This window comes from Pipistrellus hanaki (genome assembly GCF_964339955.1).
Source record: "Pipistrellus hanaki genome assembly, chromosome: 3".
Lineage (NCBI taxonomy): Eukaryota > Metazoa > Chordata > Mammalia > Chiroptera > Vespertilionidae > Pipistrellus > Pipistrellus hanaki.
The window spans coordinates 154,119,903-154,146,671 of NC_140505.1; the positions used below are offsets into that span (position 1 = coordinate 154,119,903).

General features: G+C 44.7%; 1 protein-coding gene across 3 annotated transcripts in view; it reads left to right on the forward strand.

Annotated features, from left to right (window-relative positions):
- The window catches only part of DENND5B (DENN domain containing 5B), a 152,265-nt gene extending 138,608 nt beyond the window's left edge, over positions 1-13,657 (forward strand). For all 3 annotated transcript variants that reach the window (XM_084877839.1, XM_084877837.1, XM_084877838.1), the window contains 4 exons: positions 3,843-3,925; positions 4,131-4,257; positions 6,133-6,307; positions 8,722-13,657. In XM_084877839.1, coding sequence (XP_084733965.1) covers positions 3,843-3,925; positions 4,131-4,257; positions 6,133-6,307; positions 8,722-8,905 — 569 coding nt within the window. In that variant the 3' untranslated portion in view covers positions 8,906-13,657. The remainder of the gene's footprint in view (positions 1-3,842; positions 3,926-4,130; positions 4,258-6,132; positions 6,308-8,721) is intronic.
- Positions 13,658-26,769: the final 13,112 nt, after the last annotated feature.

Genomic DNA, 26,769 nt, shown 5'->3' on the forward strand with positions numbered 1-26,769 from the left:
AGGAAGGTTAGAAAAGAAAAGAGGGGAGAGAGAAAAAGGAGGAAAAAATAAGGCAAGGCAAAACAAATAATTAAAAGCCTGAAGAATTCGGATGTTAAAATTCAATAAGAATGCATACATGCTCTGTTTCAATTAAGCTATGGAAATATGAATAAGAAATATTTTGCCTGAAACCTAAAAGAGGAATACAAAATTGCTTTGTGTTACAATACTCCGACATAGCTACATTTAGTTATACAGAGCCCTTTATTCTAAGAGAAACTCTAAAAACCCCTGTCCCCACCCTCCAGCTTCATATAGGTGATGAAGCAAGATACTGTAAAGGCGTGAGTTTTGTACAATAAGCTCCTAATTTATACTAATGTGGTCTTTAGTAGGCTGGATAATGTCTCCCAGGATATCAGATCAAATGCCTAGATTCTGTAAATGTTACTTTATTTGGGAAAGGATATAATTACGTTAAGGATTTTTGAGATAGATTATCCTGGATTTATCGAGGAGGGCCCTAAAAGCTATCACATGTATTCTTATAAGTGGGAGGCAGAGGGAAGGCAGACACACACAGAGAAGACGGTGTAAAGACGGAAGCAGAAACTGCAGCCACCCCAAGGAAGGCCAGCGGCCACCAGAGGCTTGCCGGGCAGGGGCCCCTTCTTCCACAGAGCCTCGGAAGGTGGCATAGCCTGCGGGCACCCTGCCTCCAGGACTAGGAGAGAATACGTTTCTATTGATGTAAGCCACCAGCCTGTGGTGATCTATCATCGGAGCCGCAGAAAACCAAGGCAGCATGACTTAGTGAAAAATTACAGAAGTTTGTCAGTGAGGTAGTTTTAATTTAGTTATGGATAATAACCATAGTAGAATAACAAAAGAACCTAACAAACCCTCAGTTTATTCACAGAGCAGTTTCCTGAGATAGTGTTCACGATTAGAATGGTGTTATCTAAAGAGCCCCTTATTCTTTCTTAAATTGCTCCCCTGATCCATAAATGCTTTCTATAGTCAGAAGTAAAATTTACACCAGGCACCCACCAGAATCGGTAAAATTTAAAAGACATAATGGCAAATATTGCTAAAGATGGAGAATAGTGCAGTATTCATACACTGCTTGGGGAATGTAGAAGGAAAAACAGTTCAGTTTCTTATAGAGACAATAGTGGCCCAGTGCACGGATTTGTGTGCATTAAAAGGAAATTAATTAGAAGATGGCCAGAGGAGCCAGACTGGGCAAGACAGGCCAGACACACCCTGGAGCCAGCCTCCCGCAGTTCATCCCCGAAGGCTGTACCTGGGGCAGCGCCGTGGCTCGAAGGGTGTCTGGTGAGTGAGCAGGATCCCTCAGGCAGGTGGGGTCCTTCAGCCTGGCCTGCGGGGATTGGGCTATAAAACTGGCTCTCCGACATCCCCTGAGGGGTCCCAGATTGCGAGTGGGCATTTCTTGGGTTCTCAGCAGCTCCTGTGTTGAGCGTCTGACCCCTGGTGGTCATTGCACCTATAGCTACTGTTCAGAAGGTTGGGTACTCGATGGTCACTTAGCCTATAATATATATATGTGTGTGTGTGTGTGTGTGTGTGTGTGTGTATATATATATATATATATATATATATATATATATTTATATTTATATTTATATTTATATTTATATTTATATTTATATTTATATTCATACACTTACCACATACTTGCCCCCCAAATCTCCTCCTAGATATTTAACCGAGAGAAATGAGTACATATATCGACACTAAGACTTGCACTCAGATGTTCATAGCAGCTTTAGTCACAGTAGCCAAAATAGAAACAACCCCAATATCTGCAGTTGGTTCGTGAATAAGCAGGTTGTGGTATATCTATTCAAGGGATTACTTTTCCTCGATATGTAAAAGTGAACAAACTATTGGTACGTCTAACAGCATGGATGAATCTCCAAAATATTCTGTGGAGTGGAAGAAACCAGACACAGAGGACTAGGTACTGTATGATTCCATTTTTATTAAAATTTAAAAGGCAATGTAAGAATGATAGAAGGCAGGTCAGCAGTTGCCAGGGATTGAGAGCTGGGGAACAGGATTGACCCAATGGGGGCACAAGGGAACTTTCTGGGTTGACAGAAATTTTCTATATTATGATGGTGGTGGTTTCATGACTATACACCTATCAGAGCTTGCCGGTTTGCACACTTAAATTTGCTGAGTTTGTTGTATGCAACACCTTAATTAAAACTTTAAAATAGATTTTGCCTCAGCCCATCCCAATTATTATAGCTTCTGAATGAGTGCAGTTCTCGGAGTAGTACTGTTGTGAGAAGCCTTGACCCCACTTTTGGTTATGTTTTCTTTTCTTACTCAATAAGCATAAAATCTTAAATAACCTGAAACCTAGAGATGGGCCACTTAGTATTTTCTCACCGTGTGTGCAAGGTGATGTTTAGAGGACTCAAAGTTTTTTGGTTTATTTTTTAATGGAGAATAATCTTTTTTAAAAAATAGGTTCTTATTGATTTTTATTTTTTTTTGAGAGAGAGAGAGAGAGAGAGAGAGAGAGAGAGGAAGGAAGGAAGGGAGGGAGGGAGGGAGGGAGGGAGGGAGGGAGGGAGGGAGGGAGGGAGGGAGAGGAAGAAAAAGAAAGATAGAAACATCAATGAGAGCGAAACATGGATTGGCTGCCTCTTGCACACCCCCTACTGGGGATCAAGGCTACAACCTGGGCATCTGTCTGACCGGGAATTGAACCAGTGACCTCTTAATGCATGTATGATGCTCAACCTCCTGACCCACACTGTCCAGGCAGAGCTCAAAGTTTTAAATCAGTTTTAATATATTATGGGCTTCATTGGAATGGATAAAAGCTTTCAAAAATAGATCTTCATGTTCAAAAGAAGAAATATTCAGACAATGGTAAAAGTGAAAACACTACTAGGAGCTGAAGAAGCCACAGCATCAGTGCTTCAGTCATAGGAAGTTTCCGTTTTTACCATTTTTATTCATTGGTGTAGAAAAAAACTTCCTTGTTATTACCTAAAAAGTGAATTCAGAGATTCTTAAAAACTAGAATGTATGGTTTGTCCTTTATTGTGTGACATGTAAAATCCATACAGTAGTTAATTTACCACAAGAAAATACCAAATCCATCATTTTCCTCTTGTTACTGACTCCTATCCCTGGATGAAACCTGTTTATCACTTTTTTTTTATTTTTCCTATTCCTGGGGTTTGAGAGGCAGAGGCGGTTCAGAGGCCACTCACACAGCCCCCCAAGCCCGCCCGCCCTCAGGGCCTAGCCGAGCAAGTGCTGGCCGGGGAGGAAGCCGTGCGTGGCCAGGAAGGGAAGGGGTTCTGGCAGAGCGCACAGTATACTTGGTCTCTTCCCTTTACTTTAAACACAGCAGCAAAAACCACAAGTTCCAGGTCAGCCTGGAACCTCAGCGGCCTCGGTCTGCGACCACTAGGAGTGCGGAGGAAGGCGGGGTACAGGGTGGGGTTCCTGAGGAATGAGCTGTGGGTCTCCCCAGTCTCCCTCCTCAGAGTAAATCACCGAGTCAGGCAATTTACACCTAACACCTCATTCCCGGTGACCCGTGTGTGCGGGATGTGTATGGTGAGTATTTTCCCCATTAGACGGAAGACATTTGACCAGGGTTATAGATTACACGTGGCAAGGCTGGGATTTGAATGTAGGGGTCTCTCGGGTTCTTTTCCATTGTGCCAAGATGCCTCTCACCTGGCCAGACTGGCCTGGGGCAGGTCTGGTGGAGCTTCCTGCATAGGCGGGCACAGTGGATGCCCCGTGGCACTTCGGTTTATTTCCCTCGAGTGAGCATTCGGCCACTGTTCATTGTGTTTCAGAGCCCAATGCTGGACAGATCCAGGAAGGAATCGGAGAGGCCGTGAACAACATCGTGAAACATTTCCACAAGCCTGAGAAAGAGGTACGATGAGCTGTAAAACTTAGCCTAGTAGGAGGACTTTAGAGCCGCTTTTACGCACGATACGTAAGGCGATGCCAAGTGCTCTGGTTTCCCTTCGCCGGCTTTCCGCTGGCCGCCGCCACCGCCCCGTGCCTCCGCGCCCGCCTCCCCCGCGGTTCCCAAGGGAAGGCCGGCCGGTCACGCTCTGGCCTGTGTGTGTCCGCAGAGGGGGGGCCTCACGGCGCTGCTGTGCGGGGAGAGCGGCCTGGTGGCGGCGCTGGAGCAGGTGTTCCACCACGGCTTCAAGTCCGCCCGCATCTTCCACAGGAACGTCTTCATCTGGGACTTCATAGGTACGTTCCGGCAGGTGATGCCCGTGTGAGGTCATGGAAATGCTTCTCGGAAAACTCAGAGATCCAGGCACTGGGAAAATCAGGGCTCATTTTAAGGGAGTTTTTGTTGTTTTTTTTAATATCAAATATCCACTGTCCTTGCTTTTCATTCAGCCAGCAAATGTTTATAGTGCCCACCAAATTCCAAACGCTATTCTAGATCCTCAAGATATACTATGTGTATCAAGATATAACTAGCCCTAGCCAGTTTGGCTTAGTGATAGAGCGTGGGCTCGTGGACTGAAGGGTCTTGGGTTCAATTCCCGCACGCTGATTGCAGGTTCAATCTCGGGGCCTGGGTCAGGGTGCCTGCAGGAGGCAACCAGTCAGTATGTGTCTCTCACATGATGTTCCTCTCCCTCTCACTGTCTCTCTCCCTCCCTTCCACTCTCTAAAAATCAGTGGGGAAAAAATATCCTCAGGTGAGGATTAAACAACCAAAAGATATAACAACGGGCACGAAAATTCCTGTGGTTGATAAACTTACATTCTGGTGGGGGCAGGGAGGACAAATGATACAAAGCAACAAAGTAATAAATATGCAATTCATCTATTACGTGAGCTGATGGTTGGTCTAGAAAAAAATAGAACCAGGTAAGAGGAAATGGAGTGCCGAGTGCTCTTTTAAGGGGTGGGTACAGGCTTTGTTGACAAGGTGACATTTGAACCAAGACTTCCAGGGAGTGCCCACGTGAGCCCTGAGCATCCTGGGAGGAGGGCTCTCAGCTGAGAGAGGGACCCGGGTGGGCGCCCCAGGCAGGGGTGCGCCCAGCCGCCCAGCCGTCACGTGGAGGCGCTGGGGCTCGGGCTGAGCAGAGTGAGGGGAGAGACAGGATTTGGGGGGAAGAGGTATTTACTGCAAGAGGCAGGTTGTGAGGGGGGGACTTTGGTCTTTACCCTGAACAAAATGGAAGTTACTCGGGAGGTTTGGATACAAGGAGTGAGGCGTTTGAAAAAGGATGGCTCCAGCTCTGTGCTGTCCAAAGTGGTAGCCATTGGACACAGGTGCCCACTTAAATTAAAATTGACCTCCTGGACATTTAAAATGCACCTCCTCCGTGGCCCAGCCCTCCTGCAGCTAGCTGCCAGTGGGCCCTCACAGACAGGGAGCCTTTCGCAGGCACAGCCCCCTCCAGCGTCTGCGCCAGCTTGCTGAGTGTGGTCGCCTTTATTTTGGTATGCAGCTCTTCTAGAATTCCCAGTTTCTTTACAGGGGTGATTAATCATTCGAGTTTTGTACATAAGGCCTAGTTGATTTCATCTAATTTAGAGTTTTTGGACAAAGAAAGGAAAGTTGACAGATTAGGCCCCCAGGAGTGATTTTTTTTTTTTTTCTTTCCCATCTAGAATGCCTGGCATATGGCTCCTGCTTTTGACATGTGTACACATACCTCTTTCTCCAGGTTACTGGTTCAGTTCCACGTCAGACTTGTGTTGCAGTGTAAGCCTGGCATTCCACAGCTGTAACTGGGACTGCATCCCAGTGGCTACCATGTCTTTGCTGTTTACTCCTGGAAGGTTCCAGTCAACAGAGGAGTCTGTTTTTATTTTTCTTCCTCTTACCAATTTCCATTTCAACCAGCTATTTCTAAGAGGGTAACTTTTCCCAGCCTTCCAGAATGCAACCTATATTAGAAAATAAACCCCTGGGAGCACATTCCTGAAACATGGACCACCAGACTTCACCGTGAAACCAATGGTAAAATGGTGACTTGGGTTCCAGGGCTGGCTCTCATGCAAAGCACCGTTAGCATTTCCAGGTGAATCTGATGGATTAGCCTTTCTGTTACAAAGTGCAGATGTGTATTGTGATGTGACCCTGACTTCCTTCCCCAGAGAAAGCGGTCGCTTATTTTGAAACCACTGACCAGATTCTAGACAACGAAGACGATGTCCTCCTCCAGAAGCCCTCCTGCAAAACCTTCTGCCATTACGTCAACGCTATTAACACCGCACCCAGGAACATCGGGAAGGACGGCAAGTTCCAGATCTTAGTCTGCCTCGGAACACGGTATGAAGCCAGTCCTTGACTTTCCCTGTCTCTGTTACGCGTCGAACAGGGGTCCAGAAAGGGTTAAACCAGGTCCCGCCCCTTCCAAAGCTCTCTCATTCCCAGGTTCATGATGAGAACACTGTTTATGGGGTCCTGGCCCTGTGTTGGGTAAAGCACTCTGCTAAGTATACTTTACATAGAGTATCTCACTGAATCCTCCTGCTGTTCTCCACCACCAGTACTTGAAGTAGCGACCAGTATCCCATTCTGTAGATGAGAAAATAGATGAAACACAGATAGCAGATTTTCCCAAGATCACACACAGGAAGAAGTAAAGCCAAGATTCACGTCATTTCACTCTAGAGCCCAGGCTCTCAACCATACACTCTACTCGTTCCAAAGATAGGTAAATAGTTACAGGTAAAGAGTATCCAAAGATAGGAAATAGTTACAGGTAAAGAGTATCCAAAGATAGGAAATAGTTACAGGTAGGTTGGCAGATTATTAGACAAACTGGCGCATACACACATATACATGTACTGTCTAGAGCTTGTATAGTGTATATACACCAACATATTAAATTTAAGAACATTGCAAGTTCTTACTATATAGTCTTCTCCTACCCCTTTATTTCTTAAAAATGGCATATAGGAGCTGTACAGCTCATTCATTTTAAAACAGCTCTCATAATTGTAGGAAATGAAACACAGAGACCTTTAGAAGTTCTTTGTGTGCAATGTGTGCTTTCTTCTAAACCGCTGGAGTCCTGCTCGGCTGGTGTGACTTGGTGGTTGAACCTTGCCCCATTAACTAAGAGGTTTCTGGTTCGATCCCCAGTTGGGGCACTTGCTGGGTTTTGGTTTTGGGCTCGATCCCCAGTAGAGGGTGCAGGAGGCAGCTGATGGATAATGTTTTCCTTTCATCGCTGTTTCTGTCTCCCTATAACTCTCCCTTCCTCTCTCTCTAAAAATCAATAAAGCATAGTTTAAAAAATAAAAATAAAAAATAAACCCGTGGAGGCTCAAGAAGACGTGCAGGATGGTCTAGTTGGGGCTGTCCTTGTCGCAAAAGGCCTTGGGAGGTGCTTAGTAAGGATGTCTTAGGTACCTGGGGACCGGTGATTAGTGTCCAGTTTAATCAGGAAACACTGTAGCCTGAGACTTCGGCTGGCTTGTAGAAACTAAGCTCTGAATTTCTTAACAAAAGGGGCCCATGTTCAACTGAGTTTTTAAAGTTCCTTTTGAACACGATCTTTATCTCCTTTTATCTCTTCACTGTTCTGATTTATTAGGCCAATGCCACCTCTCTTTTGGTTTATAGAATCTACTTAACGTTCTGCTTTGATTTTGTTCCTTATTACGTTGTATAAGTTGAAAAACAAAACCAAAACAAGCAAATCCCTGCTATTGAATGTAGGCTTCCCTCCCAAAAAGTCCATCTGCTTTGGCATGCCTTGCCACCGATGTCTAACACCCTGTAAAAAAAAATATATATATAGTCAAAACCGGTTTGGTTCAGTGGATAGAGCGTCAGCCTGCGGACTGAAGGGTCCTGGGTTCAATTCCAGTCAAGGGCATGTACCTTGGTTGCGGGCACATCCCCAGTAGGGGGTGTGTAGGAGGCAGCTGATCGATGATTCTCTCTCATCAGTATTTCTAACTCTCTATCCCTCTCCCTTCCTCTCTGTAAAAAATCAATAGAATATATATATATTTTTAAAGTTACTCAGATTTAAAAAAAAAAAAAAAAATCTGCCCACTGTGGATCCAGCTCCCCGACTGGGAATCAAACCTGCGACCTTCTGGTTCATGGGTCGATGCTCAACCACTGAGCCACGCCAGCCAGGTTGCACTTGTATCTTTTAAGTTGCAAATGGTTTCATACGTAGGAATTGAGTCACTTTTCCATTCTTTTGGGCAGTTCCCCCCACCCCCCTTAGGCAGAAGATGAAGATATAAATCAGGGATTTGCTTGTTTTGGTTTTGTTTTTCAATATATATATATATATATATATATATATATGTATGTGTATATATATATATATACATACATATACATACATACATACATACACACACACATACACACACATACATACATATATGTATATATATACATATATATGTGTGTATATATATAAATTACATCCTGCCTCTTTCTAAAAGTGGTGAAATAGGAAAGGAGGATTTCCTTAATGTGTGGAAATCCTCATGGCCCACATGGCCTCCTGTTCGGCTCTGATGGGTCTTCCCGTCAGGCTGCACGGTCTGCTCCCGCAGCCTCTCCGCCAGGAAAGATGCAGCTTCTGGACCTGAGTGTCCTCTCAGCTGACCCCGGAGCTCCACCAGCCCCACACCTCCCGGTGCGAGCTCCGGCACGCGCTGCGCTCCGCCCGGGCAGCCGCGCTCAGGCTGTTTCTGTTTGGGCCGCAGGGACCGCCTGCTCCCCCAGTGGATCCCGCTGTTGGCCGAGTGCCCTGCCATCACCCGGATGTACGAAGAGAGCGCCCTCCTGCGGGACCGCATGACCGTCAACTCCCTCATCCGCATCCTGCAGACCATCCAGGACTTCACCTTCGTGCTAGAGGGGTCGCTCATCAAAGGCGTGGACGTGTAACCCCGGGCAGCAGCTCTCCCTCCGGACCCCTGGCTCCCTAACCTCCCCGTCTACGGACCGATGTGAGCGTGTCTGGCGTGGCCGTGAGTCCTGCAGGGGCTGTGCACCGTATGCCCCGATTGGAACAGTCCTCACGCCGCAGACAAGGCAAAACGCTGTATTGTAGTTCATTTGAACCAGGAATTTAGTATAAAATAGAGTATTTTCATGTGTTAGATGTGTGTAAATATGCTATCTTCTCTAAGAAATTATATTACTCTAATAAGATACTTTTACTAGATTGAATATTCCTGTGATTTGAAATAAGTAGCTTAAAGGCATTGGGAGTTTCGGGGAGCGGTGCTAGTCAGGGAGAAGCCAGTACGCGTGTAGTACCGTGCAGCCCAGAAGGCATTGCAGGGTGTGGCCATCCGTCCTGGGGTCTGATGCTTTGTGTCCTGAATGTAAACAGCTCTGCCCACTGGGGATCCAGCTCCCCGACCGGGAATCAAACCTGCGACCTTCTGGTTCATGGGTCGATGCTCAACCACTGAGCCACACCAGCCAGGTTGCACTTGTATCTTTTAAGTTGCAAATGGTTTCATACGTAGGAATTGAGTCACTTTTCCATTCTTTTGGGCAAGTTCCCCCTAGCCCCTTTAGGCAGAAGATGAAGATATAAATCAAATACTTTAAATACGGAACCCTAGGAGCTTGGCTTAACTGGGTAGGCAGCACACAAAGGCCCAAGAAGTGTGTTAAATGGTGGGATTATAACTTCTTTACTCTGCGGAAAGATTAGCCTAGACCAACTTCATTCCTAGCATTTTTATTCATGTTATTGGAGGTACTTTGGGCAGATGTCACCGTCATAATAACGGCAAACCGGCGTTTGATCCTGCGCTTTCTATTTGGCCCTGGGAGCCCGGCAGTGGTCCCTCACCTGGGAGGGAGGGAGGGACCCCCTTAAGCCCGTCTTTGTTTGGCTCCCCTCGCCCCCTCCCCTCCCCTCCCCTCCCTCCCCTCCCGGGTGCCCAGCCCCCTCTCAGGAAATGGAAGGAATGTCTGAGAAGGAGGAGGGCTTGGTGTGGCTTGGAATGTTTTTGTGAAAAGTATTTGTTGACCGAGATAATGCAAATAACAGGAGAGAGAAAGAATGGCCCCTTTCTGGGTGTTTCAGGGCAGGTTTTCTGCTGCTTTGTGAGAGGCCTGCTCACATGAAACAGCTGGCCCAGCGGCGGTGAAAAGCCAGCGGGCACGGGGCAGAACGCACACAGAACCAGAGGCGGCCGTTTTGAGAGACCAAAGGTTGTGCGTCACTTCCCAGCGAGGTGTCCCATCGGCAGGCAGGCAGACATGGTGTGCGCTGGTCGCCTTGGGCCTTCCTCGCGGGGCAGGCCCTGTCGCCCTCTGAGCGCTGCACGCTGCTGGCCGTGACAGTGCTCGCAGAGCCGTGGCCCCCAAGACCCTGTGGTCTGAGGGTCCCCGCTGGAGCCCGCAGTGTTGTCTCCCTCCCTTCCTGGCGGGAGAAATGAATGAAGCCAGTGCCTCCCTCCCTTTATATGAGCAGCCGGGCAGCGAGGCCCACCCCTGGGATATGTAGCTTAGTTCTCAGGGAGGAAAGGGGGGTTCCAGCATCTAGAAACCCATGGAAAGGGGTTAAGAAGATGGTTCTGGGTGACTTGGGCCCCAGAGATTCGCTTGCCTGAGGCTAACGTGTGTCTGGGGGTGTGGCTGTTCAGGGACAAGGAAATGCTTCAATGGGAGAGGCATCCTCAACCTGCTGGCACCAGGCTCAGGCTGCGTTTTGGGGATCAGAAGCCACACGCTGAGCCATTGGGGGGGCGGGGGGGGGGGGGGAGGGCGCGCAGTTCCCCCTCCCTTTCCCATGAGGCCATGCTTCTGACGCACTCCGGGGAACCAGGGAGGCCGCGGAGCTGATTGAGTCATCTAGTCCGGCCGTCTCATTTTGTAGATGGGAACACTTAAGGATTAGAGAGATTACACACTCCCACAGCTGGGCAGCGATAACGCAGGGTCCAGGGCTCGGGTTTTTTAATCACACCAGGCTGCAGGGGCCTGGCCTCAGCGTTCATCTGAGCAGTCTCTCCACCCCAGGGCTTCATGCCTTCCCTGACACAGATAGGGAATGGGATTCATATTCATGCCTGGTACTCATTTACAGGGACTAATACTCATTGTAACAAACAGTTCACACGTTGTTGTGAAAATGGGGAGAACGCTGGATTTGGGGGTACGTGAATAAAACCATTACTTCAAAAGGGAATGCCCCAAGGGAATTCTACCTAAAGTCCTGTCCTGCTCTGTGTAGCGGGACTAGGGCAGTGCGATGACCGGTGTCAAGAGAGAGAGACACGCCCCCTACAATACTAGGCCCCTAGAAGTGGTCACCTTGGGAGCCCATCTGTCTGAATTCAGGGGGACAGCCAGCGCTCCAGACACGTGGGGGCCCCTGGAGGAGCTGCTTGAGAGGCCTGCAACCCATAGGATCCAAGTTAATTAATAAAAGGGATGCGAGCAGAATTTGTCACATAAGAAACACAACTCCAGCCCAGTCGGGTTGGCTCGGGAGCTGAGCATAGACCTACAAACCACGAGGTCATGGTCCCGTTCCAGGCAGGGCACATGCCCTGAGATTTTGGGCTTGATCCCCAGTGTGGGGCATGCAGGAGGCAGCCAGTCCATGATTCATCATTTATGTTTCTCCCTTTCTCTTTGAAATCAATTTTAAAAACCACTTAAAGAAAAGAAAAAAAAAGAAACACAACTCTAAAGAAATACGATTTAGTTCTTATGTGGCTTATAATTGTCTGAGCCAATACCAAATTATTTTGAGCAGGAGAACGGCAGAATCTTGAGAATAAATGTGCATAGCCTCACAAGCTGGCTTGCAAGGACTATATCTGTTTAGAGCTATCCTTTCTGTTTATTTTTAAGATCAGTATATTACTTTATAATGACACCTCAAAGTAAAAGTAAATAAAAATAAATTTTGTCATTGACTTTCTCCCCTCAAAATAAGTTAAAATTAATGTCTGGAACCATAATTAGCATTTTTGCATAATAGCTTAAAAAGAAATTGTTTTAACATTAAATTGCCAAAAATATCAGCTCTTGAAACGTATTTTTTTCAAGTGTCCTGAAACTTCTCACCTCAACCTTTGAGACCCAGTAGCATTACCCCGGTGTGAGTTCCTCTCCGGGCCCGGCAGCACCTTAGCAGTGACAGAGGCACAGTGCCCGGGGGTTCAAGTGGGCTCTGGGTGGTGGGAAGCAGGCCACCGAGAAGCAGCGCCTCCCCAGCCTCTTCCCGCTGCGAGCAAGACTTCCATCTAAGCGGCCCAAAACTTGCAGAAGTTTGCGATTTCCCTCTAACATGTACTTTCCATGTTTCCAGAAATGTTTGTACCTTTTGCAGTAACCCTGTGGTATTTACTTTCACATGGCTTTTTCAAAAGTCACTTTCAGGAACTCTGTCACCCTCCATGAACGGCACAGTGGAAACGCTGAATTGCGTCTATTTCCTTTTTTGGCAATAAATCACTGATGTGTATAGATGCGAGTGAAAGAGGGGTAGGGTGTGCATAACAGTTGGTGTGTAGTGTATGTTGACACCTCTAAGCTATTTCGAAACATGAGGCAAACAGACGAGGACCCCCGATCCCCAGGGAAATATTGATTTGACGGCGCTGAGAGGATAGCGCTTAGTAACGGAATCTCCTTCTGCTGAGAATTGTGGCTTTTCAGAAGATTTTTATTTTGAGAACTGTGAGTATTTTCTCTGTGAGGTTTACAGAAACTAGTTGCTCCTTTTCACTGCGTTGCAAGGACAGTCTGAACCTTCGCTGTTTAGATTTCAGTGTTGGCACCTTCACGGGGGAGACTGGGGTCTTCCGCTCCTCTCAGCTTTTTATAACGCGAATCCTGTTTCCGGGTCGTCTGCGTCTTTCGAAATCCCTGTTTCCTATGTAAGTATTTATTACGTTTCCATTTAGCTTGAAAGAAGACAGAAACAAATAATAAGGTATTCAGCCCTTCATTCCTATATATAAATTTCCTGAACTGATTTCCACGCTTTTTGAAGAGGGTGTTGGACTGTGATTGGAGGAATCCAAGGAGAACCTCATCCCTTCAGATCTTACTGGAACCATTGGTCCTCGCAAGGGCAAAATAGAGATTGGATCCAGAAAAAAAATATCACATTGAGCAATTAAAACCAGAAAAATATCATCAAAAGATTTCCTCTCCTTTGGGGAAAAAGAAAAAAAAAAAAAAAACCCTCATTTGAAGGAATCCAGGGTATCCTTGGGTTATCTGGGAGGGAATAATGCTTGATTCTGTTACCTGAATGTATTATGTGTGGCTCCGGTCTTTATTCCAAAAACCACGTCTTGACAGAGAGGCTTGGCAAGGAGTTCCTGCTGTCAATCAGCGGGAGGTGTTCAACACATGGAAAAAGCGCTCTGTGTTACACTGGAACCATACATAAATGTACCTGTGTATGTTTTTAACAAATGAGCCTTGCTGCATTTAAGTTATATTGTTTTTCCTTGTGTTGTTAACAAAATGCATCAGAACTGGATTTCCCCCGCCCCCTCATCTGAACATAATATAAAATTTGAACAGTATTGTGATATCAAGCACTTTAGCATACATATCAGAGAAACTGACGTGGGTTTTTCAGGTTTTGGAGTACATTTAAATATGACTTTTCATGCTTTGTTCTTTACAAATAAAACTGTGGGATTGATACTTTGTTCTGTTTTTTTTTTATTATAGAATCTTAAAACTGTTTAACAGAGCAAGTGCGTTAGAGTTCTTCACAGGAACAGAACCAGTAGGACATGTGTGTAAACACAAAGAGATTAATTTTTAAGGGAATCACTCAGGCGATTGTGGAGGCTCAGTAATCCAAGATCTATCTGGTAGGCAGGTTGGAGACCCCTTGGGAGAGATGCAGTTCAAGTCCAAAGGCAGTCTGTTGGCAGAATTTCTTCTTGCTCAGAGAAGCTCAGTCTTTGTTTTATGAATGCCTTCAACTGATTGGATGAGGCCCACCCACATTATGGAGAGTAATCTGCTGTACTCTTAAGTCCACCAGTATAAATGTTAACCTCACTGAAAAAACAACAGCATTTTATAAAAACATTCAGAATAAGGTTTAACCAAGTATCTGGCACCATGGCCCAGTCAAGTTGACACATAAAATTAACTGTCAAAATTATAACAAGAGATTGGAATAATGAGTGACTTGCTAATAAGTGATAAAAAAGGATGCTGACCCCTCGCTGGTTTGGCTGTATGGATAGAGCATCAGCCTGTGACTGAAGGGTCCCAGATTCAATTCTAGTCAAGGGCACATGCCCGGGTTGCAGGCTTGATTTGGGGTGTCCAGGGGGCAGCTGATCAGTGATTCTCACTTATGTTTCTATCTCTACCTTCTCCTTTCCTCTCTCTGAAATTAGTAAAAATATTTTTTTTAAAGAATGCTGAAAATATAAGAACTGCATATATGGGGAGCAACTACTAACCTGAGGCCTGAGGGAGATGAATGAAGAGTTGCCTTGCCCTCGGGCTGAGAGCAGCTTTATTAAAGCAGTTGCCACCCTGGTCAACTGGATGGCAAAGAAGTGACAAGATGCTGCACTGCCGGCACTTTTTTTTTTTTTTTTTTTTTTTAATATATTTTATTGATTTTTTACAGAGAGGAAGGGAGAGAGATAGAGAGCTAGAAATGTCGATGAGAGAGAAACATCGACCAGCTGCCTCTTGCACACCCCCTACTGGGGATGTGGCCGCAATCCAGGTACATGCCCTTGACCGGAATCGAACCTGGGACCTTTCAATCCGCAGACCGATGCTCTACCACTGAGCCAAACTGGTTTCGGCTCACTGCTGGCACTTGTTTGGAATCTGCCTCCAAGAGCTAGAGGAGCATTTACGGGGAGGTGCCATACCCTGGGATTTGCTGGGAAGCCACTGGAGGGGGCTGGGGATGCTAGGGAAGATGTCCATGGAGAAGTGCTGTACCAGTAAAACCCACTCCAGAGCCACCCAAGGGGGTGCAGTGTGAGGTTAAATGCTGAGTAGCACGAGAGTGAGGCCCTGCACATTGCAGGAGCTGGCAGAGAGTAGCAGAGCTGATCCAGGAAAAGAAACCCTCCTCCAGTGTCTCTGCAGTGCAGTCTACTGACAGTTTTGCCAGCTGGCAAAGGAGGAATGTTCACAAGAGGGTCTCGCTCCATGTTGCAGAGCACGCAATCAAGGGTAGATTTGGAGATGAGAGGCAATCTATATACATAAAAGCCTACACAACTGAACGACAGGTTGACCGGTTGCTATGATGTGCGCTGACCACTAGGGGGCAGATGCTCAACACAGGAGCTGTGCATTCCCACAGCCACCCTCCCACAGCCCCTCCCCCGCTGGCCAACCTCCCTCTGCCCTAATTGGCCCCCGATCACTGGCCAGGCCAAGGGAACCCACCCGTGCACCAGGCCTCTAGTACATTTGTAACTGCCCAACTATTCAGCTCCTTATTTTCAGTTAGGAGAAAGCAGAGGAGAGGTGCAAAAATGCAGGTGGAAAAGATGATAAGATAGAGCACATGTGTCCATACTTTGTGAAGCAGTAGTTTACAGCAGACTGTCCGCCATGTTCATTTGAATGTGGTCCAGATGTATCAAGTTGTCATCATGGCCTTTTAAAAATACTGACTTTAGCCCAGCTGTCATGCTTCAGTGGTTGAGCATTGACCTGTGAACCAGGAGGTCATGGTTTGATTCCCAGACAGGCACATGCCCAGGTTATGGGCTCAATCCCCAGTGTGAGGTGTGCAGGAGGAAATCAATCAGTTTTTCTCTCTCATTGTAATATTTCTATGTCCCTTTTCCTTCCTCTCTGAAATCAATAAAAATCTATTTAAAGAAAATAAAATATAATACTAATTGAAAGTCTTGATTAACTGCTGTTAAGGTCAGGAGGCTTTTGCCATCTCGAAGAAAGACCACAGTGGTAGGAAAAAAGGTGAGGAAAGGTGCTGGGTTCTGAGTATATTCTGAAGCTAAAGCAAGAGATTTCCTGATGGATTGAAGGTGAGAGACTATTGAAGAAGAATCAAGAATGACTCCAAGGGTTCTGACCTGAACAACTGGAAGAAAGAAGCTAGAATTTCCATGAACTGAGATGAGTAAGAATATGGGGAGGAAAGGCTTTGGAGATAGGAGTTCAGGTTTGGATACTGTAAATTTCATATATTGATTAGATAGCCAAGTGGAAATAGTGAACAGGTAATTGAATGTCTGAATCTGGATTTTGTGAGCAATTGGACTTCAGATATAAATTTGGGAGTTGCCAGTATTTATAGATGGAATTTATTGTCATAAAACTGGGTGAGGACGCAAAGGGAGAAAGTTATTAAGAAACCTCCCAAAACAATTTTAATTCTACATATAGATGTGACATGATTTGTAGTTTGACATTTAGATTTTTCACTGTTCTGAACATGATGAAAAACATCTAGATAACTCCCAGTGTTTCACTACTCTGAACAATAAATACTACAGTGAACAAACATCCTTGACATTTTTGTAACTCAAAGGCTAATGTCAACAGCTCCTAATGGTTCACCCTAAGATATTTGATAACTCCTTTGATTCTTTTTTTTTTTTTTTTTACTCCTTTGATTCTTTATCCTGGATGCACTATACTTCGAATGAAACAGGTATCACAACCTAGATGGAGCTATTAGTCTCTAGGCAGCAACACCTCAAAAAAAAAAAAAAAAAAAAATCACTCTAGTTAGAGCTAGCATGTGGGCCAGGTGTTCCCTATACTCCTCTCATTAAAATAATCCTGAGGTCTGTTGTTCACCTATCCATAACTTGTGTAACCTGGATCCCTATGCACGTCCCCCCTTTAACTCCCACTTTAGATACTTAAATGCCTCAAAACTTTCTCTCGGTTTCTCACATCCTATTCAAAATAGCGAAGTTTCAAAGTATGTGAAACAAAAATCAATGGAATCAATGAGAGACAGACAGATTCTCAAAGTAGGATATTTCAGCATCCCTTTCTCTACAGAAAACCAGTAGACATAGGGGACTTGAACAACCCAATCAACCAACTTGACCTAGTTGATACTCTACTCAACAATAGCAGAATACAATTTTTTCCAAGTACACAAAGAACAGTCTGTCAAGGTTAACTATATTTGGGGCCACTAAACAAGCCTTGGTAGGTTTAAAAGACTCAAATCATGCAAAGTATGTTGTTTCGACACAAGTGAATTAAATTAGAAATCAGTGAAAATATATCTGTAAAGTCTCCAATGTTTGGAAATTAGTGATGTACATGGGTCAAAAAATGAATCAAAAGTGAAAGCAAAAAGTATTTTTAACTGAGTGATAACAAAAAAAAATCCAAATTTGTGAGTGCATATAGAACAGCTCTTATGAGAAATTAATAACAATGAATACCCATGTTAGAAAAAAAGTCTTAAGTCAATAACCTTAAGAAACTAAAAAAAAAAAAAAAAAAAAAAGGAAGAAACAAAATAATAAAGATTAGAGTAGAGATCAATGAATAGAAAACAAAACAAAAAGAAAATCAGTGAACCAGGTTCTTTGAGAAATCAGTAAAATTGATAAACCTGTAGCTAGGTCATTAGAGAAAAAAGAAACAAGATACAAATTGCCAATTATCCAGAATAACAGAGGTGACATAAATACAGATCCTACAAAAATTAAAAGGATAATAAGGGGATATCATGAATAACTTTTTGGCAATTTTCACAATTTAGATGATTTTTCTTTTCTTTTTTAAGTTTATTATTATTTTTTTAAATAAATCTTTATTGTTCAGATTATTATAGTTGTTCCTTTTTTTCCCCCCACACAGCTCCCCTCCACCAAGTTTCCTCCCCACCCTATGCCCTTATCCCCCCTCCCAAACTGTCCTAATCCATATGTGTACGTTTTTGTTCAGTCTCTTCCAACACCCCCCACTCCCCTTTTCCCCAGAGAATTGTCAGTTCACTCCCTTTCTATACCCCCGATTCTATTATATTCACCAGTATATTCTGTTCATCAGATTTTTTATTCCCTTGATCTTTAGATTCATTTGTTGATATCTATTTGTTGTTCATAATTTTTATCTTTACCTTTTTCTTCTTTTTCCTCTTCTTAAAGAATATCTTTCAGCATTTCATATAATACTGGTTTGGCGATGATAAACTCCTTTAGCTTTTTCTTATCTGTGAAGCTCTTTATCTGACCTTCCATTCTGAATGATAGCTTTGCTGAGTAGAGTAATCTTGGTTGTAGGTTCTTGCCATTCATCACTTTGAATATTTCTTGCCACTCTCGTCTGGCCTGCATAGTTTCTATTGAGAAATCAGGTAACAATCTTATGGGTACTCACTTGTAGGTAACTGTTTTTCTCTTGCTGCTCCTAATATTTTCTCTTTGTTTTTTGCTCTTGGCATTTTAATTATGAAGTGTCTTGGTGTGGTCCTCTTTGGATTCCTTTTATTTGGGGTTATGTGCACTTCCTAAACTTGTAAGTCTATTTCTTTCACCAGGTAGGGGAAGTTTTTGTCATTATTTCTTCAAATAGGTTTTCAATATCTTGCTCTCTCTCTACTTCTGGCACCCCCATAATTCAGATGTTGGTACGCTTGAAGTTGTCCTAGAGGCTTCTTATACTATCTTCATATTTTTGGATTCTTTTTTTCTTTTTGCTTTTTCCAGTTGAGTTTTTTTCGCTTCTTCATATTTCAAATCTTTGACTTGATTCTTGGGATCTTCTAATCTGCTGTTGGATCTCTGTATATTATTCTTAATTTCAGTCAGTGTATGCTTAATTTCTAGTTGGTCCTTTTTCATATCCTTGAGGGTCTCACTAAATTTATCAGCGGTTTCTAGAAAATTCTTGAAAAACTTTATAACCGTGGTTTTGAACTCTATATCCAGTAGTTTGCTTTCCTCCATTTCTTTCATTTGTGACCTGTTTCTTTGTCTCTGCATTTTGGCTGCTTCCCTGTGTTGATAGAGTGGCTTTGTGTGCTAGGTGTCTTATAGGGCCCAGTGGTGGACACTCTTGGTGCTCCCCTTTGTGAGTTGTGTTCACAGTCTTGTTGTAGTTAAGCCTTGATTGTTGTTGGTATCACTGGGAGGAACTGATCTCCAGGCCAATTGGTGTGAGGATCAGTTGTGTCTATGATGGGAGAATTTCTGTGCTAGGGACATCCTTATGGGGCATGACTTGCTTCACTGGGGCTTTGGTGCTCACTGAGTCTGCCCCCTGAGTGTGTCCCTTATGGATCTGAGGAGTTGTAATCTGGATGGTCTCACTCTGACCACTAGGTACACTGGCTCTTGGATCTATAAGGATGTGCTAATTTAGCCTCTGCCTGAGGCCACCCAGCAGGAGCTATGGAGAGATCTCCAGATTTCTCTTCCTTGTTTGGCGTTTGGAGGTGCCCAGATAAGGCCCAGCTGTGAAGCAATGCAAGCTGCTGTGGAGCCTTGGTCCTTGTTTTGGATGTTCTGGGTCTCACTGTCTCAGCTGCAGTTTGTTAGGTAATTTTAGATTGCAAAGGGCCAGGCCATTCATATGCAAAAGCCTCTGCCCATAGCTGGCATGGGGTTGTATACTGGGTGGGGCAGGGTCTCAGGGAATCACTAGGGCGGAGCAAACAGCAATGGCTGACCTTCAGCCCTACTCTAAAAAGTCCCAGGTCTCAGTGTTGTGCCGTTATTGCTGCAAACACCTCTGAGAAAAAAGCCACCCTTATGTTCTGGCCCGATGCCAAACAGTCCAGTTTCCCCCATAGGAGTCTGGGTCCCCAGAGTCTCACCCAGAACTGGAGTGTAGAGCAGTCAGGAGCTTGTGTCTCCCTCCTGATTGAAAAAGACAATCGTGCCCTCAGTTGCCAGCCCTTTCGCGCACCTCCATACCTCTGCACTCTACTTCCACACACCTCCTCTGAGTCTCAGTGTGCTTTTCTCTTCCTTTCTAGTTGTAGAATTTTCACTCAGCCACCCTTCCTATGGTTCTGGATGATGTCCGTTTTATCTTTTAGTTGTAGTTTTGAAGTGATTGTGCAAACTAGGTAATTCAGGTGTTTACCTATGCCGCCATTTTGGTTTCTCCTAGATGATGTTTCTTAGAAGGCAGCTATGCTCACCACTATACCACCAACGTGGACTAGATGATGTTTCTTAAAGCTATAAATTATCAAAGCTCACCTAAGAAGAAATAGATAACCTGTATAGTCTATGTCTATTAAAGAAATTAATCTTGTAGTTAACCTTCCCACAAAGAAAAATCCAGGCCCAGATAACTTTACTGGTGGATCTTATCAAACATTTAAGGAAGCTCCCTGGCCAATGTGGCTCAGTTGGTTGGAGTGTCATCCTGTGCACCAAAGGCTCTTGGGTTCAAATACCCAGTTTGTGGGGTTGATCCCTTTCAGGGCATGTATGGGAGACAACAGATCCATGTTTCTCTCTCCTTCTTTCTCTCCCCTCTCCCTTCCTCTTTCTCTAAAATCAATAAAAATATATCCTTAGGTGAGGGTTTAAAAAGAAAATCTAAGGAAGAAATAATGAAAATTCTATACGACCTCAAAAAATTGATGAAGTACATGTTAGTTTTTTAGGGCTGCCATAACAAAGTACCACACACTTGGAGGCTTAAACAACAGAAATTTATGTTCTCACAATTTTGGAAGCCGGAAGTCTCAGATCAAGAAAGCAATGCAGTTGCTTTTTTTCTGAGGCCTCTCTCTTGGCTTATAGATGGCTGTCTTCTCTCTGTCTTTACATGTCCTTCCCTCTGTACTTGTCTGTGTCTCCATTTTCTCTTCTTCTAAGGACCCCAATCATATTACATTAGGGCCCATCCTAATAATCTCATTCTACCCTATTTCTTCAAAGACCTTCTCTTCAAATACAGTTGCATTCTAAAGATACTAAAGGATTAGAACTTTAACATATAAACTTTGAGGGGACACAATTCAGCCCTTACCAAAGTAATACTTCCCAAGTCATTCCATGAGCCAGCATTACCCTGATACCAGTACCAAGCAAATAACAAGAAAAATACAGACCAACAACTCTTGTGAACATAGATACAAACTTTCTTAACAAAATGTTATCAATTCAAATTCAGTGATAAAAATGATGGCATGACTAATTTGGATTTATCAAGGGATTGGTTTAATATTCAAAAAGCAAGCAATAATTTTGCAGACTGAAATAAATGAAAGCAAATCAGATGTTCATCTCAATCGAAGCAAATTTTTTTTGGACAAATTCTAACAATCTAGCCTTAGAAACACACACACACACACACAGCAAATTTCCTTTTGTCAGGTATACAGTGTTCACAGGTCAATGATGAAATGCCTAAAATGAAGAAACTGTTGGGGAGAAAAAAAATTTTCTTCTCCTCTTCTAGGTTCTTTGACTGCTCTAATAATCAAATTAACATAACACAGATTAACAGGAGGAAAACATTTAATTATAAGAATATGAGACCCGCCCTAGCCAGTTTTGCTCAGTGGATAGAGCGTCGGCCTGGGGACTCACAGCTCCCAGGTTCGATTCTAGTCAAGGGCATGTACCTTGGTTGCAGGCACATCCCCAGTAGGGAGTGTGCAGGAGGCAACTGATCAATGTTTCTCATTGATGTTTCTAACTCTCTATCCCTCTCACTTCCTCTCTGTAAAAAATTAAAAAAAAAAGAATATGAGACCCACAGTCAATCAACCTGGCAAAAAAAAAAAAAAAAAAAGCTTATATGCCCTTCTGGCTAAGAGGGGGCAGGTGTCTAGGGCTTCAAAGGGAAGGAAGACCATTCACAGGGAGATGGGAAGAGCAAATGTTTGGTAAACAGATGGTTGCCATGCTGTGCAGTGGGACATGGAGATGGGAGGACAGAGAGAGGACTTTGATCTCCAGGTCTTGCCTCGGTCCCCCGCCCACCCACCACACCTAGCCCATACTCTCTGTAGTAACCTCTGGTGATAGTTTTCTTCCTGGGCTAGGCCAGCCACCCCAATTCTTTTGGGCAGTTAAAGGAGTGGCAATAAGCTCTCCCTCGGTCTCTGTAGGCTTTGATTGTCTATTTAGCTCAAAGTAGTCCACACGCCAAAGTGTCATTTTCTGGGGAGACTTGTTCTGAACCCCTTCAAAGCACATGACTGCATCCACACTCCTTCCAAGAAAGCCGGCTTTCATTTTAGCTGCTAGGTTTCCACAGGGCATGCTGTTATCATAATAACGCCTCCCCTTCTTCAAATTCCTTTCCCGGCTGTGTCCATTATTCCTAAACTATTACATTATGAACCTACCCAATCCTATCCAACCCTCCCTCCCCCAGAGAAAAACCTGCCTCAGACTTGTCTTTAAAACCTCAGTAAATACCCCGACGTTGCCCTTTGCCCTCTGATAAGTTCCATCAAGGTAATGATCCCTCTGAATGGGCAAGCAATGAACAGGTTGCTTTGATGGTAATTCAGGAAGCCACTGTCAACATTATGGATCATTCATATTTCCTCTTCTGAATCATTGTAGTGATCTTTGTCCATTTCTTCACTATAATGTGCATCTTTGGATTTGAGGTTTGAAAACATGCTTTAAGCTTTTCTGTCTGCTTTATACAATGCAAATATTTCCTCACTTTCCTGTTAATTTTTGGTGTTTTTTTGTTGTTGCACAGGAACTTTTAGTTTTCAATTGTTTATTTTTTAAATTTATTTTTTTTAACTTTCCTTTTTTATATTTTATTGATTTTTTACAGAGAGGAAGGGGGAGGGATAGTTAGAAATACCGATCAGCTGCTTCTTGCACACTCCCTACTGGGGATGTACCCGCAAGCAAAATACATGCCTTTGACAGGAATCGAACCTGGGACCCTTGAGTCCGGAAGCTGATGCTCTATCCACTGAGCCAAACAGGTTAGAGCTAGTTTTCAGTTGTTTAAAGTCATTATCCATCCCTTAAAAAAAAAAAAAAGAGAGAAAAAAACAAAAAAACAAAAAACAGTTTCTGATGCTATGGTGCCTGGGTTCAAATCTCTCCTGCTTGCTGCCGGAGGACTCTTGCTTATCACTTAACTCTGTGAACCGGCTGCTCATCTGACTCCCCATGGGAATGTGAGCTCCAAGAAAGGACGAATTTTTCACCCTGTTAACGACTGTATCCCCAGCTGTGAAAATAGTGCTTGATACATAGCACTATGTACCATGTTTCCCTGAAAATAAGACAGCCTCCGGCTGAAGCCGGTTTGGCTCAGTGGTAGAGCGTCAGTCTGCGGACTGAAAGGTCCCAGGTCTGATTCCGGTCAAGGGCATGTACATTGGTTGCGGGCACATCCCCAGTAGGGGATGTGCAAGAGGCAGCTGGTCGATGTTTCTCTCTCATCGACGTTTCTAGCTCTCTATCTCTCTCCCTTCCTCTCTGTAAAAAAAAAATCAATAAAATATATTTTTTTTAAAAAAATAAGACATCCTCCAAAAATAAGACCTACTTACAGGTTTCCTTCTGAGTGAAATATAAGGCATCCCCCTGAAAATAAAGCCCCCCCCCCCCCGCCCCCCTCTAGGCTAAACGAGAGATTTGGTCCACTGATTCTGAAAGAAATGGAGTCACAAGAAGTTCACCAGGAAATTCAGGAATTGGATTGTTATGATGATGTTCCAGAAGATGATGACATGATTGTTATTGAATAAATGAGTAAATTCTTGATACGGTAGGATTCACAGTTTGTCTGGTTTGTGTTGACAACTACCGTACTACCGTACCGTATACAGGTAATAAATTTTCTTTATTTTCATTTAACAATAAATGTGTACCATATTCTTCTTCATGGAAAAATAAGACATCCCCTGAAAATAAGACCTAGCGCATCTTTGGGAGCAAAAATTAATATAAGACACTGTCTTATTTTCGGGGAAACAGGGTACCAATACATATTTACTAAATGAATGAATCTACAAAGCCAGAATAATAATCTTATTTACCTAAATAGGGTTGTTATAAGAATTAACTAATCCTGCCGAAACTGATTTGGCTCAGTGGATAGAGCATCGGCCTGCGGACTGAAGGGTCCCGGGTTCGATTCCAGTCAAGGGCATGTACCTTGGTTGCCAGTAGGGGGTGCGCAAGAGGCAGCTGATCGATGTTTCTCTCTCATTGATGTTTCTAACTATCCCTCTCTCTTCCTCTCTGTAAAAAATCAATAATAATAATAAAAAAAAGAATTAACTAATGCTCAGAAATGATTGTCTAGCTCTAGAACAAGCTTGGCACAGAGTAAAGAGCTCAAGAAACGTTAGCTCCCTCTCTTCGCCGTCCTCAAAATCGTGCCTCTGTGAAGTCTTTCCTGTGAGTCTCTTCCCCAACCCCCTTCTGTTAGTTAAATCATTTCTCAGTTAAATCATTTCTTCTTTCCTCCCGCTCCCTGTGAGAATCCAAGAAAAGCTAGGAACACTCTCCCCAGAAAATGCACCCATTCTCACGTCCCATTTCAGGGAGCTCGCACAACCCTGACACTGAAATGACTTTTCAGATTCCTGAGTTAAATGGACTTGAATGCCAAAGGCTCCTTATTGTTTCCAACCAACAAATCTCAACGGGTCACAGGAAATCCCTACAGAAATTGCCGAGAGGGTCAGGCTCCTCTGAGGTGCAAACTGCTCTCTCCGCTAAGGGGCGGGGCAGAGGGCGCCTTTTGTTCCTTCCCGGCGGCGTTTTCAGAACCTACCAGACAGGGAAGGGCACCTCAGGAACCAGGCCAGGGGCGGGGGGGAGGGGGGGGGGGCAGGGGGGGCGGGGGGGCGGGGGGGGGCAGGGGGGGGCCTCTCAATGGAAGCTGGGGCTCCGGGAGATTTCCAGGCCTTTTATGAACTTCCGCAACCCTGCTCACCTGCGCTCGGTGAGTTCCCTCGGCCTCCCAGCTGGTAACCAGCAAACCCTGACCACCTTGGCTACCCTCGATGAACGCAGGTGGGTTCCTGCCTCCCTCAGCAGGAAAGGGTAAAATCGATTCTGTCCCACAGCCCTGTCAGCGAAAGAAAGTGCCGGCCTGGCCACTGGCACTGTGACTTCCCAAAACCCCAGTGGTCTGCGTTTTGCCTTAAGAATGGGAAGAGCAGAATGGACCTCAGACATTTTAAAAAAATATATATTTTATTGATATTTTATTTTTTTACAGAGAGGAAGGGAGAGGGATAGAGAGTTAGAAACATCGATGAGAGAATCATCGATCAGCTGCCTCTAGCACACCCCCCACTGGGGATGTGCTGGAAACCAAGGTACACACCCTTGACCGGAATTGAACCTGGGACCCTTGAGTCCGCAGGCCGACTCTCTATCCCAGTGTTTCCCAACCTTCTCTCATGATGAGAATCACCTGGTGGAGTTGTTAAAACACAGATTCCTGAATCCCAACTAAGAAGTGCTAAACTAGAATTTTTGGGAACATATAGGTAAAATTGCATACCTAACTTAGTGCTCTGTATATAAAATCTGTCTTAGAGCACTAGTTAAGTATACAATTTTACCTATATGTTCCCAAAAATTCTAGTTTAGCACTTCTTAGTTGGGATTCAGGAATCTGTGTTTTAACAACTCCACCAGGTGATTCTCATCATGAGAGAAGGTTGGGAAACACTGCTCTATCCACTGAGCCAAACCGGCTTTGGCTGGACCTTGGACTTTTGTTGTGAGAAAGTGAGGTTACTGTAAATCGATTATGCAATATTTTGCACCCAGTAGCACCCAATGATGGTTAGCTGTTCTGATTAGTATGAAATAATAATTCTAAGGAAGGATGTTGCCTGCTTCCCAAAGCCAGCTGTGGGCCTGGGCCTGAGCCTGCAGGACTCCCACCCTCCCTGACCGCAGGCCAATCCGGATGGCCTGCTGCCTTGTTCCGTCCTGTAACACCCAGGTCCTCCAGGGGCTCGGTCTCCCTCCCTGGAGCCTCGGGTCATGACCCCGGTGTCTATGGATGGTTGTCATCCGGCCAAAAATTATTGGGCTCGGAGAGCCAGAAGGATTGGTCCCACCCCTTCTTTCATTATTCTGATTAGAAACAGCCCCGGAGGTGAAGTGATTTGCCCAAAGTCCTGCGACTTCCTGGAACTATAAACCAATCGGAAGATTTCCACATTCCCGTTCATTCCGCTGTTATCAGGTTACCTCGGAGCCTCAGGCTCTGCTTTTGAAAAGGAAAGGAGAGGTCGAAGCCAGGGCTAGGGTTTGGTAATCGCTTAGGGCAGGGGATGAGAGAATGGGGGTGTGAGACAATGGGGGTGGTACAGTGTATAACCTGCTTCCCCCCCAAAAAAGCATCATGTGGACAATGTTTGAATTGCTTGAAGGCCATGCGTTCTGGTGAGCACCTCCTCCAGGGGCACTGGGCACTCACCTGTCCTGTTTCCTGGCCAAGTGCCCAGTGCCGAGTAGGTGCTTCCGTGTGTGCCACCTGGAGGCCTGCGGGGCTGGCTGCACCGATGGCCGCGGAGAGGCGGGAGGCGGGGAGCCGAGCCCCAGGGGGACGCCTGCGAAGTGCCCTCCAGTTTGTCTCCGTTCTGCCTTTGCAGCGCACGCCCTCTGCTCAGACACCCTCGGCTGCAGCTCCTGATTGTTTCCTTACGGTGTTTTCCCAGCGGTGGGATCACTGGACTGAAGGCTGGGCACATGTTTCAGGCTCTTGGCTCAGAACCCCTCGGGCAGTTCACAAAGGAATCAGGATCCCAGCAAATTTGCACCAACTGGGTATCATCAGGCTTCATTTTCATTTTATTTATTTATTTTTATTATTTTACCATCTCAGTTGAATAAAAATGACAT